The sequence below is a fragment of the Struthio camelus genome, chromosome 2 (assembly GCF_040807025.1).
Source record: "Struthio camelus isolate bStrCam1 chromosome 2, bStrCam1.hap1, whole genome shotgun sequence".
NCBI lineage: Eukaryota > Metazoa > Chordata > Aves > Struthioniformes > Struthionidae > Struthio > Struthio camelus.
The window spans coordinates 170,439,863-170,457,846 of NC_090943.1; the positions used below are offsets into that span (position 1 = coordinate 170,439,863).

At 47.4% G+C, this 17,984-nt stretch overlaps 1 protein-coding gene across 8 annotated transcripts in view; it reads left to right on the forward strand.

Annotated features, from left to right (window-relative positions):
• Positions 1-17,984, forward strand: part of ADGRB1 (adhesion G protein-coupled receptor B1) — a 281,945-nt gene that overhangs the window by 112,486 nt on the left and 151,475 nt on the right. For 6 of the 8 annotated variants that reach the window (XM_068933496.1, XM_068933499.1, XM_068933498.1 and 3 more), the window contains exons 3-4: positions 6,326-6,484; positions 14,746-14,853. The exons of 1 other annotated variant lie outside the window; for it this stretch is intronic. In XM_068933496.1, coding sequence (XP_068789597.1) covers positions 6,326-6,484; positions 14,746-14,853 — 267 coding nt within the window. The remainder of the gene's footprint in view (positions 1-6,325; positions 6,485-14,745; positions 14,854-17,984) is intronic. One more of the 8 variants, XM_068933502.1, reaches the window with a different exon arrangement.

Consider the following 17,984-nt stretch of genomic DNA (forward strand, 5'->3'; position numbering starts at 1 on the left):
ATGCTCCCACAAGTCCCTCGACATTACTCTTGGCAATTGTGGTTTGCATAGTGCTCAAAATGTCCTTCGTGGGCCAAAGGAATGAGGACGGAGGTTCCTGCTTTATCTTAATTGTCTTCTACATTTTGTTTTAGGGGCATTCAGGAACAAAAGTAAGAAATAAAAGCAATAATAATGCAAATACTGCTAATAACATTTTTAATAATATAAAGAGATTGACACATGTTTTGTTCTGTCACTTGAGTCTGTTCATCATTTTGGTTTCTAGAATCCTGATTGCAGAGCAATTGGGAAAAACAAGTAAAAGTTTAGGTCTACTTGTGCCAATGAGGCATGGTCAATCTTGCTGTGAGCTGATACTCTTGCCAACTCTAAATGCTTGGGAAACTTGAAAGTTTTGGGGGAAAGAAGGAATAATAATGGCAATTAATGGAAAGTGGGTTATGAGATAGAAATGTTATAAACTGGGACCTGATCTAGATTTTCGGGTATTTGGGAGTTTAGGTTTGATGTTAGAGTAAGTGTGCACAATCAACAACACAGCAAAGTATCATATGAGATTTATTTTTAAAAGCAATGAGAATGAACCATTGGAACAACTCACTTTTGCTGCTATAGGCTGGGGCATCAGAGGCGGAAATAGTTTTTCTTGCTTCCACGGAAGAAATAAACTGAACGCGTGGATCGCTGGGGAAAGATCATTGCTTTGCATAAGAGAGGGCTGATTTTGTAATACTTTCTTTTGGCCTTGCTCTTTCTCAACACAGGAGGAAAAGAGATGCTATCTCTGGAGCATCTCTCTCTTTACCCGTGGGATAATAAGTTTAAATAAGACATCTAACTTTTGGATGATGCAAGACAATCTCATTCTTAATCTCCTCTTAGCATCCTCCCTGTTTGCTTAAGAAATAATAGCATTTTTTCATGCAGCTGAGAATCATTGATGATTCTGAAGTGATAGGTCCACTATAAATATTTCCAGACATAGCATACAGAATAGTGATGGCTTTATGTCATCTCAGCATGTTTTTTCAGACATAAGATGTCCTAGCCTGCCGAGTTTGAGAGAGAGCTGCCAAGCAGAAGTGTATGCAGCTGGGGTCAGTGGGAGGCTAAATCCAAAAAATGAAATCGGAGATGGGATGTAGTGTGTCAGCAAAGACCCTTTTGCTGTACTCTATTGATTGTTTTGTGTTGATTCTTTAGGTTTTTTTGCTGTTGTCACTAGCATCTAATTTAAGGCATTGCTGTTAAATTAACAGGCATGATTGATTGACTGGTGTCTGAGACACATTGCAGCTGTCAGCTGCAAAGATAAACTCCGGATCAGGATGCAAATCTTCCCAAAGATCAAGGGTGTTTGGACGAGGATCTTAAGTCGAACTCTCTCCGTTAATTTGCAGTAGGAAAGACCTCTTGTTTTGGCATTTCCGTTTAAGATTGATTCTGAACAAGAAATGCCAAATCTGAGCTTGAAAATTGAGTCTGATCATCTTGAAACTTTCTCCATTTAATTGTGTAGAATTATAATGCATTGGGGCAGCCGAGCACGAAAAGTAATTTGTTTTAGTGTGTGATCATGATAAGAACCGACTGAGGAAGATCAAAAAGCTCTTTAGAAACTGGATTAAAGGCCTCCGTGAATGATAGCCTCCACAGCACTGAGAAAAGTCCCACGAGCAGCAGCTTCACTTGCAATAGTTGGCTTCACAAAACTCATGCAAGGGGCTAGGACTGCTCTTAAAAATAAAAGTCAAAACCTGCAACGTGATTGAGGTGATAACTACCGGTTGTGATGGGAACCTGCAGAGCCGGAAACTCGAGCCACAGCTACTCAAGTTAAAGGAAGTAAAGAGCAGAGAGGTCCATAGACCTGTAAGGCTGCAGCTGAGCAAAAATTTTCTAAGTGGGAATAGGTGAGGTACGTGACCTTTGCCTTTGGAAAGCAAAATCCTTCATAAAACGGTTGCAGGAGACTCATTATGCCTGGATTAAGAATAGATGACAACTCAACCTTCATCGACCAGTAGGGCACAGCAGTTGGTTGAGAGCTGATGAAAGGGGCAAAGGTGACTATCTGCAAAGGGTCCCATTGATTTCAGGGAGATTCTGCATTGCATTTCACCTTTGTAATTTGCTTCCCAGCATCAGGGACCTCTTCCAAGCACATGTTTGAAATGAACAGTGAGAAGAGGCAGAGCGGTGGAGTTGTGGAGCAGCCCGGTGGGGATGCACGTTTCCTGGAAAACGTGGAGTCATGAGGCTGCGTCCACCTGGCTGCAGCCCTGTTAGTCACCACAGCTGAGCTGAGCGATGGGGCACACATCCAGCCACTGCAGTGACAAAATCCCACCCGTGCCTCTTCTGTGGCATCTGCAGTGGGCTAAAGGCATTTGTGTGGCCCGATAGCACAGCTCAGCTGCTCCACAGCCGTGTCAGCTCTTTCATTTGCAGTTATCTGGCTATACCTTTCCAGCAGCCAGATGCTTCTGCGGAATGGGAAGAAAAGCTGAGTGTTTAACTCACAGCACAGTCTTTTTTTTCCCCTTTTCATAGGTGGGATGGGTATAACTTTATATAATAGGCCTTTAAACAATTGTTTACAGCACCACTAAAAAAGACAAATCATTTGAAACAGCAAATGACTAGACCCAGGAAAAGATGAGAAATTTCAAAAGATTTATCTGAAGGTCAATAAAGAGGATAAACAACATGCAATATGTCATTTTTCAGGACCATGAGACAACCTGATAATAAAAAAGGACTATGCCATAAAATGGGGAATTCCTTTGTCTTGGCTGTAAATGCCTGTGTTGATTTAATAAGTGTTCTGGTACTTCTACTCTAGCTTCTCTTTAGCACTCACAAATGGGATGGAAACTGAGGAGTAAGGAGAGGAAGGAAGTTATCTGTCCTCAACCTCATAAAGAGGTCTGGCTCTGGTTAAGGGTCTGAGATCATGTGTTTTTTTATCTCATATTGACTGTTTCTCCCATAGCTCGTGAAGAACAGAGTATGGAGAAGTCAAAGACTGGAACCTATACTATCCCGCCATCAGTTCCTGGGGTGACGCTGGGGAGTGTCTGTTAATTAATTAGAGTAAGCGGGAACATTGAGCTCAGCCTTTCTTTCTGTATATTCTTACGGTTGTAGTGTTATCATAAGAGATTACATCATGAAATGCAAACCTATTTGAATAACCATCCTTAAACTGAGGACCGCATGATAGGCTATCAGTTTGAATAACTAGTTTGTATTTTACTTAACAATACTATATAACATTACTTTTTAATGCACTGGAGCAACTGTGCTTTTTGTTATAAGACTGAAAAAAAGAAAATCCCAGACATATAAGTCACAAATCAAGCTGTAGTTTATGCAGACCTACCTGCTCCATTCCCCACCCTCACTCCTAATCAGCAAGGGACTGAGAGAGAGGAAGTAAAGAGAGTCATCGGTAAAAGCACAAAGAATTTATTAGCTTTTAAATGTATCTGGTTACAGATATCCTATTGATCAGCTCAAGTAAGGCATCAGGATACCTGCCCTTGTGCCAATGGCCTTTCTTGTGACTGAAACACAACCCATTTCCCATCAGGAGACAGGAGAGACAAGCCTAAGTGTTTCTGCCTACCATTTAGAAAAGGAACCAGCGGATAAAGTGACTTTCAAGGGAAAGACATTGCCCTTCAAGGTCAAACATTTATTCTGTGCCAAAAACAGTCCCATCCCTCCCGTCACTGCTAGAATCTCAGACCACCTTGCTGGTATGTTTGTCAACCCATGTTTCTACCTCGATCTCTCTTGTTTCCCATGTTATTTTCATTATCAAGTATCTAAGCGCCTTCCACTGCATTCAGTAGCATGCCTGAAACTGAGTAAATGTTTATTCTCACTCCTTCTCTGTCTTGAGAGTGAAAGCCGGGAGCACAGCTAGGCTGGCAATAATGCACGGTCCTTGTCTGCATGTGGCCGGAGGAAGTCTTGTAAAATCCACCCAGGTCAGTGAAAAGATGGTCCTGGACTCCACGGAGCTGCAGAGTTAACCACAAAATGAAACAATTCACTGTAAAAGTCAAAGTGGAGATGTAAGGGTCTGATGAGGACAATTCACTCTTCTCTGTAGGACTAGCACAATACGGAGTTCATTGAAACTGCGGAGTGAGCCCGCTCCAGAGGGCTTGGTCTGCGTGTACTGTGGATGCAGTGGGAGCACATGTGATGCTATGATTGGAGAAGTGGGAGCAACATCTTATGATGCAAAGATGAGGACGATGAAATATCCTCACTCACATACTCACCCTTGTGTGAGTAACGGTTTATGAGGAACACATCAGTCCCTGCACAGGCTTGAGAAGAGTATAAAAGGGTGCAGAAGGATGTCATTGTACAGGGCAAGGGTGAAAGTACCGAATATGTGAAATTGGGAGAAAGAAAACCTGTTCTGACCATCACTGAGGTCTGCCAGATCAAGAGACCAAGTGAGCCCTTCCCCAAGGGGTGCCCAAAGCACAGACAATTGGGAAGGGGAGTTATCTCACACTTCAGGACTGAGGGAATGAATCAGTACTTGGGCCCTCATGGCCTTACTCTGGGGTACCGAATGAGTCCACCGCTCTGCCCGCACTTGTGCAAGAGGGTCCTGGCAAACGCTTGTGTTCTGGCCTAGTGCCTAGCTGGGCTATTGAGGATTCTCCTTTTTGTCCCGCAGATACACTGGTCTCCCGTCAAAGGCGTGCAGAGAGCAGAGGGTACCGCAGCTCAGAGGGGAGCTGTTGTCTCCACTGCTCCATAAATAGCAATAAAGGGAGGCTAGGCTAGCTGAAATGGAGGCATTTGCACCTCTGATACCTCTGGCTCTGGGCTAGAAAATGAAGACGCTTTTATTTTATTTTATTTTTAAAAGTAGCATGTATCTTTCTCCCAATGTTCCCTCTTTTCAAAAAAACTGTATCTTTAGCTCATTATTTGTGTCTGACCATGGCATGGTGCTACAATTCTTGGAGCTGAAGCATATTCAAGGGTAGCTTTGGGTAACTGGAGAAGGAAGAGCAGGTAAGGCAGCCATCTGAGAGCAGCTGCCTCTGAGAGGAAGGGCCACCCCTGCTCCTTTTCTTGTGGTGGACAACGATGCAGTAGAAGTGGTCACCAGCTGTTAGAGGCAGGGGTGTTTGATACAGCAGGTTTTGTCTTGCTGAATATGGCAGAAGAAGAGTGAACTGATCAATGAGGGATGTGACAGATTATCCATCACTTGAAGGGCCTTGATGATCCGCTGCAGTCTTTTTAAAACACAAAATCTAACCTGTAGGTGTCCTGCTGCAAGGCTTTGGCCCATGTTAGGCAGGTCAGGTTCAGACCATCTTATCAGTCAATTCTGCCTTTGACTTTTATGGATGTGCCACAGGGGCCAGTGGTTCTTGGCAGCAGCCTGGCAGGGAGACAGGTGGTGAAGGTCGCTGAGACTCAGCATTTCCCTTCTGCAAGTGATAGGACAATCCCAGGAGCAAGGAGATCGCTGGCTCCACCAGCTTGCAGTGCCATAGCCAGTGGTACGAGGGGCAAAGCTGCGTGTAGCTGACACTGGCACTGAGCATATCCGGGAAGAGGAGCCAGAAAGCTGCTTATGAACATGTTGCTCCCAGATTAGAGCATTGTGGGTGCTTGAGGGGGATATTGTCTCCTTCCTTCACCAAAGCGGTCTGAGGGAGCAGTGACTCTCCGTGGCTGCTGGCATTGGAGTATGTGCAATACGGGGAAAAGGAAGGCCATTTTAGGGTCAAGAAGGGAGTGGATGGTAAGATCCCAATCCCTTCCCAGCTCCCCTGGGCAAATGGGCACATGCGATTACCTGGTGGGGAGGAAGGAGAGAGAACCTCACTGCTTCTGAATGTGTGTCCTTTCTTGAAATGGTTTCTGCAAGTGTCTTCTGGGGTTAGGGACCAACAGCCCAAAAAATGGAGACGGTGTCTCCTCTGAGGAGGGAAGCTCCCTGCTTTCTCCCTGTAGAAAGCAGAGCAAGACCTGGATGAGTTAGTAACGGGGCAGGGTTTTCAGGAAGGCAGAGTCCCTGCTAGAGATTGGGAATAGTTGAGGAGAAGTCAATAAAAAGGCAATGCTTCTCCTTTCCCCTCCCGTCCCTTGACTCTCTGGGCTCACCTGTGATGCTTTGCCCTACCACATTCAAAGATATCCCAATTTTGGGGCATGGCAGCGGGGGCATCACAGCGTCCATAGGACTGACATTGCCCCTGCCTCTTGTGTGCGAGGCATTCTCCTCTCCTGCGATGCTGCAGCTGATGGGGCTTTTCTGGATTTTGCTCAGGTGGCTGGAAACCTTGGTCGGCTTGGGGCGACTGCACCAAGGATTGCGGGGGAGGCCTGCAGACCCGCATGCGCACCTGCAAGCCCCTTCCCAAAGAAGGCCTTGCCTGCGAGGGAGTCCTGGAGGAAGGAAGACTGTGCAATAGGAAAGCGTGCAATAGTAAGTGGAGGCATGTTCCTTTGCACGTGCGTGAGCGGTTTTACCTCAGGCAGAGCCCACCTCTGCACCCATGGCCGTTGCAGCCCTGGCACCATAAATAACGAAGGGTGCTTCAGAGGCACCGCTAAGCTGCTGAACGGCCGTGTCTGAGGGGCAGCCTGCAGCCGTGAGCCCTGGGGAGCACGCGACGCTGGTTGTGCATGGCCCTGCCCGTCCCTGCCTGTCTTGTGGTCACACACACACATGCTGACACAGATGTTGCAACACCCACGTACATAGATTCAGAGCTTTACCCCAGAGAAGGGGTTAATTTACAGCAATGCCTACATCAGGCATTCAAACTCTGCTGCAAAACCTATCACCGATGGCAAAATATATGCCCTAAAGGCATTTCTTTAACTGTTGGCCTCTCAAGCCTCTTCCTGATAAATAAAGCATGCAGCTAGGAGAGATGCTAATCTTGCTGTTTATGTCTTTCTGGCTTAGTTCACCTTCCTAGTCAAGCGCAATTTTGCTTCCCCTTCCTTTACAAAACTGCAGCCTACGGCACTAAGATGTGGAGCCAGATCTGGATGTTAGACAGCTCTGGACAAAACACAGGGCCTCAGAGAGGCAAAGTCTTCGGCAGAGGCTTTGCTCTCCTCCTGAAATGCAGCCTCTTTCCAGGTCCTCTTCTCCAGAGGGCAGGGGACAGATTGTCAATGCCAGTCATCAGGGAGATATTGATGCCTCAAGCTTGTGACCTGCAGCACTTTCATTTCCAATGCTTCTTTCACAGTAGCCAAGTAGAAAGGGGGGTGGAGAAAAACAAGAGCAGAAGAATCCCAGCCCAGCAAACACAGGCGAAGAGCTGATTTTAATTATGCTCTTCTTTTTACTTCAAATTTGCAATGAAGGATGTTTGAATAATTCCTCCAACTAGGCAAATAACTGAGGAAAGTTCAACCATCTTCAAAGGCAGGGAAGTGTCTCCTGATAAAGGGGATGTTCAAACAGAGGGACGTAAATGAATTCCTCTAATAAAGGCTAAAATGATTTCATGTATTGTTTTATCACTTCCATAAATCTAAATCTTGTTGCAATTAGGCTTTTTTTTTTAATTAGACTTTCTAGTATATTGAATTTCATCTTCTTGACTCACAGTTGCTAATTTCCTTCTGTGTTTCGCCCACACTAGGGAAATTTAACTGGTATCTCCCACGCTTGCTTGTAACTTTGGAGTCTCAATGCAGCTATGGCTTGAGGCCATGAGTGTAAGAGTGCATCCATGTATGGGAAGGGACATGGAAGTCTCTTGATCCAAAAGAAGGGTCCAGTTGTAGGACATGAAGGCACCTGAATAGAGCTGGTTCCTAGAGGAAGGGCCATGCTAGTCTTTATGGGCATTTCTGTGGATGTGCTCTGCAGAGAGAAGAAAGGGGAGACGGCACTGGTGGGGAGCAGAGGGGGCTGTGGGGCTGTTCTTAGGACATAGGAGTACATGGGACAACAGCCAAAAAAATCTCCTTAGAGTTCCCCACTCCCTCCCGTGTTGGACAAATGAGGTGGAGGGGACAGCAAACTCCAGCCTCTTTTTCCAGAACATCTGTCCCAGGGCTTGACCATCTTCATAGCTCTCCATGCGACCTGCTTCAATTCCTTCACATCCCTCTTGAGCTAGAGTGCCCCAGGCTGGGCATAGTTTTTCAGGTACAGCCCTACCAGCACCAAGCAAGAGGCACAATACCTTCCCTTGATCTGCTGGTTATGCTCCTCTGAACAGGTCCCGGTACACAGCTTGCTTGGTTTGCAGTGAGAGTGCCCTCCTGGGCTGTATTCAGTCTGGCATCCTCTTCATCACCCAGCTCCTCTTCAGCGGGGCTGCCACCCAGCCTTCTCTGACCCCTGGGGTTATTCTCCCTCAGAGAAAAACCATGCATGTCTTCATTCCAGCTGTCCTGAGGTTTCTATTGCAAGGATAGGTGAGGATGGACTATGTTTAGCTAGGGAGGCTGGAAATGTCCATTGTGCTTCCAGCTTTGTTCATTGCACAGAGCAGAGCAGTGAAGAACAAATTACTATTTACTTACTTGTCTTTTCTGGAGTGCAACACTCAGAAAAGCTGATCCTAAGTGCAGAAAAGTCTAGGTGTGCCCCAGAGGCTGTGATTCAATAAACAGTTTCACTAATGCTCCCATCTTCCTTCTATTACGCAGACAACTCCTGCTACAAATTGACGTGGGGGTAGTTCGCCTGGCCTAATTGGAAGACCTTAGTTTGGAAAGAGAGTACATCCACAGAGTGGGGCAGCACAAATTGATTTATCCCTTCAAAATTCATAAAATAAGCTAATTCTGATTAATTTTCTCAGGCGCCTCTTTAGACCCTGAGGCCCACTATGATGCTTTAGTGCTGGCAAGCTGGAAAGCATTTGAGGGAAGATGTGAGCAGTTACTTGCCCATGCACAGCTTGACGTCTGAGTTGCTGGCCAAGCAAGTTAGGCTAGAATAACACAGAAATCACCACCGCCACCTTCAAAACAAGGGCAAAGCCATCTCTTTAGTTTAGCTTCTCATTGCTAGCTTCTGCATGAGTGTTTCAGACTGATGGCTGATTAGCCAGGGTGTTTTATCTCTTTATTCAGATCTCCTAAGACAGGGAGAGGGTATAGTCTCACACAGGGACAGGTTGTCAGTGGCGACAAACTGGGATGCTCCCACTCAGCTCCCCGGAGCTACTCAGATGGATGCTTGAGGAGAAAACGTGAAAGTTTCATTTAGTTGTTTTATTTGGCCTGGCCATGGAAAATGATGCTAGAGGGATCTAACCTTTCTTGTTCGCCTGCTGCCATCCTTCCTCTTCCAGAGCTGCTCCAGGTGGACCTTTAGCATGTCCTGATACTTAGCAGTGGGCATGGTGGGTTTTGGCCTTTCCAGGAGATGTGACTACTTGCAGCGTGATCACGGAAGTATACATGTAGCCACGTGATTCCCAAGCCTGAGTCTGAACGTGCTGGCCAGAGACCGTAGGGCTGTTTGAAATCAGTGCACAGGGACAGCTGAATGACTGTGCAGGTGCCAGCTGCTTTTGGGTTTTCTGAGAAGTTGGCTTTCCCACTGTGTAACAGTCTCTTGCTTGCTGACCATCCTCTGTGTCTCTTGACTAAATTTCCCCAGGGGTGCCCACCCAAGCCCAAGCACTTCCGAGCCAGGCAAATTATTTCCATGGGAAAAACCTGAAGCCTTAAAACACTAAAGGAATTCTGGAATGAAGGTTCATCCCAAACCGGGAATGAAACTTTGCCAGGGAACAACAGCCCTACTTGAGCAGGGTCCTTTTTCATAGCCGCCATTCAGCTCAAGAGAGCTAATCTGAAGGACAACATTCAGTGTTTTCTATAATGCTGATTATTCCTTGCTAGAGGCGGAGAACCCGGTGATATCTTCCTCTCCAGTACAGACAGGGGAGATTTCCTCCTCCATCTGTTGGATTTGGCCAGAAGCTGCTGTTTTATAAAGGGGGGGAAAAAGGAAAAAAAAAAAAAAGTCAACCGGAGCATGATGGAAAGGGCTTGCAAAGCAACTATTTGGGCCCACCCCCTTTGGATCGAAGGGGAAACCACAGGGCTCCAGAGGCCCCGCTCAACCGTGTGGTGCTAAAAGCTGTCATTACTGACAAACTGGCACATCGAAGGCCCTGAAGGGGAAGCTGGATGGGTAACACGGCAGGACAATGTCCAAGTCAGAGGGAGGATGTCATGGGTCTGACCCCAGTGCTGCAATTCAGCACTGCTGAAGAAATACAAGAACAATCAGAGATGTAGGCGGCCTGCATTTATTCCTGGGGAATGAAATCAGCAGAGGAGCCAGCTGAAATCCTGCCATCCCATCTGGCAAAGGCAACGCAAACCCATCTCTGACATTTATGAATATGCAGACTGGCAAATACATCTCCCCTCATCTGGGAGGCGGATGGCCACATCCTGCCCTGAGGTACAGCAGTGTGAAACCAGTGCAGTCCCATTGATCCTGCTGGATTTCTAGCGTGGGAAGTGAGATCAGGACCTGGCCCTTCAGCTGAATAAACATTAGTAGTGTGAAGAAACGCACGTTCCACATGGCATTCAAAAGGCTGCATCTCAGTGTTGTTTTCTGCTGCTTATGAACTGCATTAAAAATAGCCCTTTTGCTGCAACCACTAATAGAGCTGAAATATCCGGGGTGTGCGTGTGTCTGCGTATGGGAGCATCTTCATTCCCTGCAGGCAAGGCTAGAAATCATTGCAAGCTGGAACAGCGTCTTATCCTACATGTAACTGTCTGCTGCTGCTTGGAATGATTTCACTGTGTTCCCCCTTCTAATGCTACTTTAGACCTTTCATACCTGGGAGTCCTGGGTCTCACTGATATTTTCGGAAGCCTCCGATGTTCAAACTGTGAAAGACTTTGGGCCATTTCCTCAGCTGGTGCAATTGCCATGTATCCAGTTGCTTCTAGGATGACCCCTTCTACACAGGCTGTGGAGCAGGTCCTGAATACATGGTTTTCAGGAGGTGTTAATGATTCTGCCCTTCTCAGTTTTATATAATTAGCAGTTGCTAGATGCCTCAATAACTCCATAGCGCACAGCTTCTCCTTTGGTTTTACTGCACTGAGATACACTTACTCCATTTCTTTTTTCCCTCCCTTTTTTCTTTCCACTTTTTGCTCTGCTCCATCCTTTCTTACCCTTCAAGTTCCCTTGAATACTTTTCATGATCTGCCTCAGATTGCTGTTTTCTTTGTCCCTTCTGTTTAGGGCATGAATATGGAAGGAAGAGGGCGTGGCTTTGGGAGACACGCTTGTGTTTGAACATTAGAGACTTAGCCCACAACACTGCAAAGTCTCCGCATTAGATGTTTTCCCCCTGGCTGTGCTGCAAAGCGCTGTCTGATGAGTTACATGCTCTCATCAGAAGTGTTGGTCACCGGCTTCCTCTTCCCAATTATATCAGCACTGCATGATTATCCTTCCCATCTTTGTCTTAGCTACAGTTTTTCTAAAATCTCAATTGCTTGCCTCCTGCTTGTGATTGAAACTTCTCTGGGTACCCTCCAGAAGCATTATTTCTCTAGCTCTCCTGCTAGCTTCTCCGAGGTGCTGAGTATTTCCCCCAAATGCCATCCCAGGTCATTTATATGGCTGGGTTGCAAATTACACCTAGGTCTTCTGTTGATCCTGGCATTGCTCCTCTCCACTGATCCCACCATGGGAAGCAAGCTGCTGATATCCAGTCATTTCCCTACTGCCTTCATCATGAAGCACCCATGCCATAAAGTCCTGGTGCATAAACCCACCTCAGAGCTTTGTTTGCACTGATTTCACCTCGTGCATAAAGGATGAGGCCTCTCCCTGCTTCATTTAGTCAGGGCTGATTTTCACATATTTATTCTTATTAACTATTCAAGTTAAATCTGCACCAGGCTCTGTGCTAAATGGGGCCTGACCTGCTTCTCTGCAACGCCTTTTCCAAGGATTGGAAACCTTGCCTACTGCAGCAGAGCAACACCGGCATGGGCCTGCAGCCAGTCCCTTCTGGGGAAGGCACGAGGCAAGCCGACAGGGTGAGGCATTCAGATGCTAGACCTGATCGCCTTTAATTAATTAGGACAAGCAATAACAGTGCAGGCCTGTCGCATCCGCCGGGGACTGAAGGAAATCATGCAGGATCACCCTTTAGCAGACACCGAGTCCAACTAGTGGAGAGCCAGGGTGGTATCATTGAGGTGGCACAAGGGGCCATGTTGGGGAATTCGCCTCGTAGCACTGGCTGGGCAATGCCGTTGAGCAGTGCAGAAACGCTCCTTCATGAGGAGCAAACCAACTGTGACAGAGGGAAAGCCTGTAGAGTGCCACTGTGGGTGCTAACCCACCCTGGCTATACTCCCTGCTCCAGCGGCAGCACCCACTTCTCTCCCATGCAGGTGCAGAACAGACGTGCCGTGGGAGCTGTTTCTGCAGGTCACTAACATGTCTCCACGAGAACCAAGTTTCTTTGGAAACTCCTCCAGCAGGCAGTTAAATGCTGCTTTCACCTTTTAACGGTAGCTTTCACCTGCAAAGCTCCTGGGTAATAGGGAAGTGCTCGAGAGTGGCAGTCCCTCAGACCAGGAAAACATCTTTAAGTGCTTCCAGAAAAATTGGACATGAGGGAAAACTGCCTGCATTTAAAATTTTTACTTTGATCCTTTATCTTTTCTTTCTTCTCTCCTTCCTTCTGTCCTGCCTCCTGCATCTCTGTCCATCCATCCACCCATAGATGCTCACCAGCTACTGCTGAGATATTCAGTCTCAGGTTTTCCTATCACCTTCCTTGCTCTGAGCAGCCAACAAATCCATTCAAACATCACATCTGCACCTTTCTGCCTGCCTCATTTCTCCGCCCAGATAACACGAGTCTCTGGGAAGCCATTAGGGTTTACAGCAGCCGGATTTTTTTTGTGGGTTTTCAGGGGTTTGATCCTTTTAACAAAAGGTCCAAAATCAGAGTAGATCAAAATACAGGATATTTTCTGCAATGGGTAGAGGGCTGGTGGGAATAGATCAGAGTTTGAGATGTGTCTGGTACCTCAGAGAGTGTGGATCTAATTTAAGCTGTCCCCTAAGCAAACTCTGTACACAGGATGTTAGACAGACACTTGGAGGTCGGCTTTTTTATAAACTAAATCTTACATAGGAAGTTCCCAAGGCTTTGCAGGTATTAAAAACTTAAGATCTGGCACTTTCAATTTTAGTAAAGAACCTGAAAAAAAAAAGGGGGGGGGGGGGGGAACATAGGTGTATGCAAGTATCAGGATGTTTGTAGTCCTGATGCCCAGACAGATGGTAAGGTTGGTGGTAAGGACTGTCCCATCTCCTCTCCTTCTGGCGGCAGCCTGCAACCAGTCTGTGCTGGAAAGGTTTGGAGCCACCAGCATGACCAGTTCCTAGGCTCTGCTTTGGGGCTAAAGTTATGGGGAATTTGCTTCACAGTTTCACCACCTAGATGGGCCTCTTCCTCGAACCAAGCTGCTGAATGTAAAGTCTGGCTCCCGGCAGGGACTCTCTGAATCATTCCTCTCCCTCCTCTGCTTTCCCTTTTTGGATGGCAATAAAGACTCCCGCCACCACATTGAAGCTTCATTAACCTTCATTAATTTTCCCAGGTTCCAAGATCAAATTTGTCACCATTTCATCTCTTTGCAGTCTGTACATCTTGAAAAGATGTCTGACTGCTTTACCTCCTTGGGGGAAAAGACCCTCTTTCTAGTACCTGCTGTTTGGAAACAAACCAGCTGCCAGATCGCAGATTACTAGAGCTCAGCTCTACTCTCTGCCATGCTGCAGGACTCTGATAATCAGAGCCAGCTGTGCTCTCCTGATGTACAGACACAGTCCTTGTGAGTGGGATTCGGTTGCTAATGCTTGGTTGCTTATCTGTTTACTACCGGTTTGGAAGGAACAAGGATGCCTGCTGTCCATTGGGAGTTAAACGCTCTCACTTTACAGTGGTCTTGATACCATAGTCTTCAGCTAGAGAGTTTCACTGATTGCCGGATACTACAATCAGGAGTTTTGCTCTCTCACCTGAGTTGCAAAGGTGCTCAATCTTAGCTCTGTTGGTCCAGCAGTCACTTTGCTGATACCAAACCTTCATCTCTTCTCTTTGCTGGTGGTAGGGTAGGGTCTGGGAGAGAGACAACTTCTCAGCCATCCGTTTCCTTTTCCAATCTCCCCTCACCTGCCTGCTTCACTCAGCATTTTGTGGATGTTCTACAGAGCATTGCTATGCAGATATACTTTGCAAGGCAGAGTTTTGCACCAAAAAAAACAGCGCCATTCTTCACCATGGGTTTCAAAACAGTGCCAGAGATGGTGGGATTCATTGTCAGCACACCTGAAAAGGCTAAACCCTCCACAAATCCCTAAGGCTGCCTGATCTCACTGGAGGCTTCCTAGCAAAGAGTATGGACACCCTGGAAATTCATTATATCTGATTAAACCAAGCACAGGGATCTGATTCTGCATGGTCACATGCCTCACTAAATCCAGCAGTTGAACACCAGCCAGACCAAGTCCCACAGGGTGGCTCGGTGCTAAAACCCCAGGGAAGGCTGGTGGTCAGGGGTGCCGGGTTGGAAGGCAGGTGGTCGTGTGAACCAAACGTGGCAGGTTGCTGTTGTTTATTCAAATGTAACCTTTGTAGTGAAAGATCTTGCAGAGTGAACCAAGGTGTATTTACATGACCCATTACCTTGCCATAGCCAATGGACGCTATAATTCCAGAAGCCAATCGCTGAGGTCCACAGATAACAGAAAGCGAGAGGACACTGACGAACTGCAGCACTACGGGTACCCTGCACCTCAAATAGGTAAGCTCTGACCTACCGCAACAGCCTCTGGAGCCAGCGCTCTGCCGGGTAACTGAACGTCCCGGCTGTGCTGGGCTGACTGCATTGACTCGCTTTGCTGTTTCAATGACACAGCTAACCAACTCTTTTCCTCCCAGGTTAGCACAGGCTTACCCAGCCAGTTAAGTCAGACACTGAGCAAATGGTCATCCCCTAGTTCGTTGCCATCCCATTGCACTGATGGGGTTTTGTGTTGTTGCCATTATTCAGAGAAGGCAAAAAGGTTTAGACACTATGCCCTAACCAGACCATGCTTCTCACAGACTGCTTCTCATCACCCTGCCTACTTCCAAGTCACTGCTTTGTCTGAACTATCTAAACAGTCATGGTTCATTAAGCCAAAGCTGACTTGACTGCAATATAGCCTCTTTGCCGATGTCCATGTCATGCCTTCCCACTGACCGCACAAGATGTGCAGAGTGTGATGGGGAGAGAGCAGGATACTTTCCTCTATCACTGGATCTTCAGTGCTGTGCAGGGATTTGTGTCTGGTAGGGTCTGCAGCACAACCCTCCTGCAACAGGAGGGGAATAAGATTTAGCAGTATCAGAGAGCGTGATCTGGGAAGACAGCAGTGAACTGGACCTGGACATATGCCAGAACCAATCCGGAGAGGTTTTGTGGTCTTCCTTTACGGCTGCCTTTCATGGCAAGAGCTGCAGTGGAGGGCTGGTGTTTGCACCGTTGCAACCTGGCAAAGCTTGGCTCACTCGCTAAAAGTCTGCATGTTCAAAGGAGTGGAAGAAAAGGCAGGTCTTATTACATCCCCCGTTGTTGTTGCTCTGCCTGGTCTCAGGTGTTTTCCTAGTGCTCCAGCCTGCAGCCCAGCCAGGGTTATGGCTTGGTATTTCTTCCTGCCGTGCAGCTGGATTCTGCATCTGTGCTGAGTGACATCTCTATTAACTTCCTGCTGTCATAGCCCCTGCTGTACTGTAGCTGACTTGGGTCATGCTGTCCCTGAGTGCAGCGTGGGCTGTGAGACACCCCTGGGAAGAAGTGCTTTATCCTGCCACAAGCTTGCCACACTCCTGCCACTGTCCCAGGAGCAACTGCAGCCAGGTTGTTAGGGAAAGCAGGACAGAGGAGATGTAGAGTTAAGACTAGGCAGAGGGTACAGCCCAGAGATGGATTTGGAGGGAGTCTCTAGCTGGGCATACCATCAAAAAGCCCAAGCCTTCGCGTGCTACAAATCAACAGAGCTCATAGGGTCTATGCCATTTCACACCCACTCAGTACCTGGAAAAATCTGAGAATATGAAATATGAAAAATGCCAGCTATGGGGACCAAGGTGAGGGGATGGCCCTGCCCAGCTGAAGGCCAGTTTACTCCTGCCAGCCCTTTTCAGCCCTGGTGTCCAGGTCCTGTTGGCCTGTGGGCTCTGGCACAGTTGTGCTCTCAGCTGTGATGCTGCTGGCTGGCCCCCCAGCAATAGCGCAAGAGTGAGATCCAGCTCAGCAGGTCCCTGGCACTGGCACTCCCAGCTCAGCCCACACACTGCTTCCAGCAGGCCTTTGCCAAAAGCAGAATGTGAACGAAGAAGACGCAGCACGTGGCAAAATGTCAGACTGATGGGAGATGCCAAAAAAAGGGGCTCCTGGCAGAGGGATGACAGCAACGTGTCACTCCAATAATGCCGAGAGTGGAAGTGTCACAGAGAAGCTGCAGGCAGCGATGGGGACCCTGCAGCCAGCTGAGTTTTCTGTAAGGCCAGATGAGTTACTGTAAGGGCTGGCCAGGTGCTGGAAAGGATCCTGGACTGCACTGCTACTTCCCGGTGGAGTGATGCCCAGTGTGTCTCCTTCTGTGGCACCTACCATGCCCGCTCCAGCTGCTGAAGTGTCTCTGGGCTCCAGAAGAGGTGCTACAGCTGGCCCTGTGGGAGCGGGAGACTGGGCTATGCAGTCCTGCAAAAGGCCACCTTCTCACTTGAAGCCGGGGGGCCTTCTCCTTGCTAACTCCTTCCAGACATTATCTGGTACCCTGCTGATCTCCACGCTAGCCGCAGGCACCACGGGACACATCAAAGGGTGGTGCTCCAGAGACGTGTCTCAGGCAACAATGATGATGGAGGGCAGTGCAAGGTCCTTCATGTCCTCTCGAGGGTGAAGCCCATATGATGGTTTTGCATCTCTTCCAGGTCTGGTTGTATGGCAAAGGCTTATGTGCTGAGCTATACTAGAGTGTCAAGATGAATGAGTATGGCAGATTCTTGCCCTTATATTGATAGGCAAAGCCAGGATCCCATTCCTGGGATAAATCATCAGAAGACACCACAACCAGTGATTTGCATCAGCTGCAATCTGGCCCACAGGCATGCAGAAATTCTGCTCCTGAATACTTTTGGAGATGGGCAATACTCTACTTCTTTTGGGTGGGAAACAGAACAGCTCCTAGGCCTGATGCTAAGAAATTCTGCTCTCAGGACTAGGTCTGGCATGATTTGAAACTTAGTTGTATTTCTTCTGTGAGTGTTGAGACTTGACTGGACATAACATAGTGCCCCAGCTGACCAAGATAAACTGCTCCGTTTGAAATTATACTAAACCAAAAGAAATAATCAGTACTTGATAAATAAATTACATTCTAGATTCAAAAACTGGAGACTGATGCAATGATAATTGAGGAGATTTGCCGTTATTGGCACTGTGAAATGGCAAAGGCTAAAAAATAAAGAAGGGGAAGGAGTGAGAAGAGGTGGAATTTGAGTCAAAGTGATCATTCATTCATCTAATGACACAGTAATTCTTGTTTGGAAATGGAGCTTGCAACACCACAGCCAAGCCTGAGTGGGGAGGTGGTGATTTTCCAGAGCAAATTTTCCAAGCCATGAGTCACTGAAGGGAGAAGCCACTACATCTCTGCAGCAACTGCAGAAACTAGGACAGTGCTGCCACGGTGGGATTGCAGATCAGCTGAAAAATGTCAGACCTCTGCCACCGAGGGATGTGGTGCTGCTGGGTGGAGCAGGGGGAAAGTTGATGCAAGGAGGAGTTTGGGCATGGTTCTCTGAGCAGCGCAAAAGTGTTGTCTGTGTGGGGTCTAGGCAAGGTAGATACCTGGGAAGGTTGGGCTCTGCGGGCCTAAGAGGTAT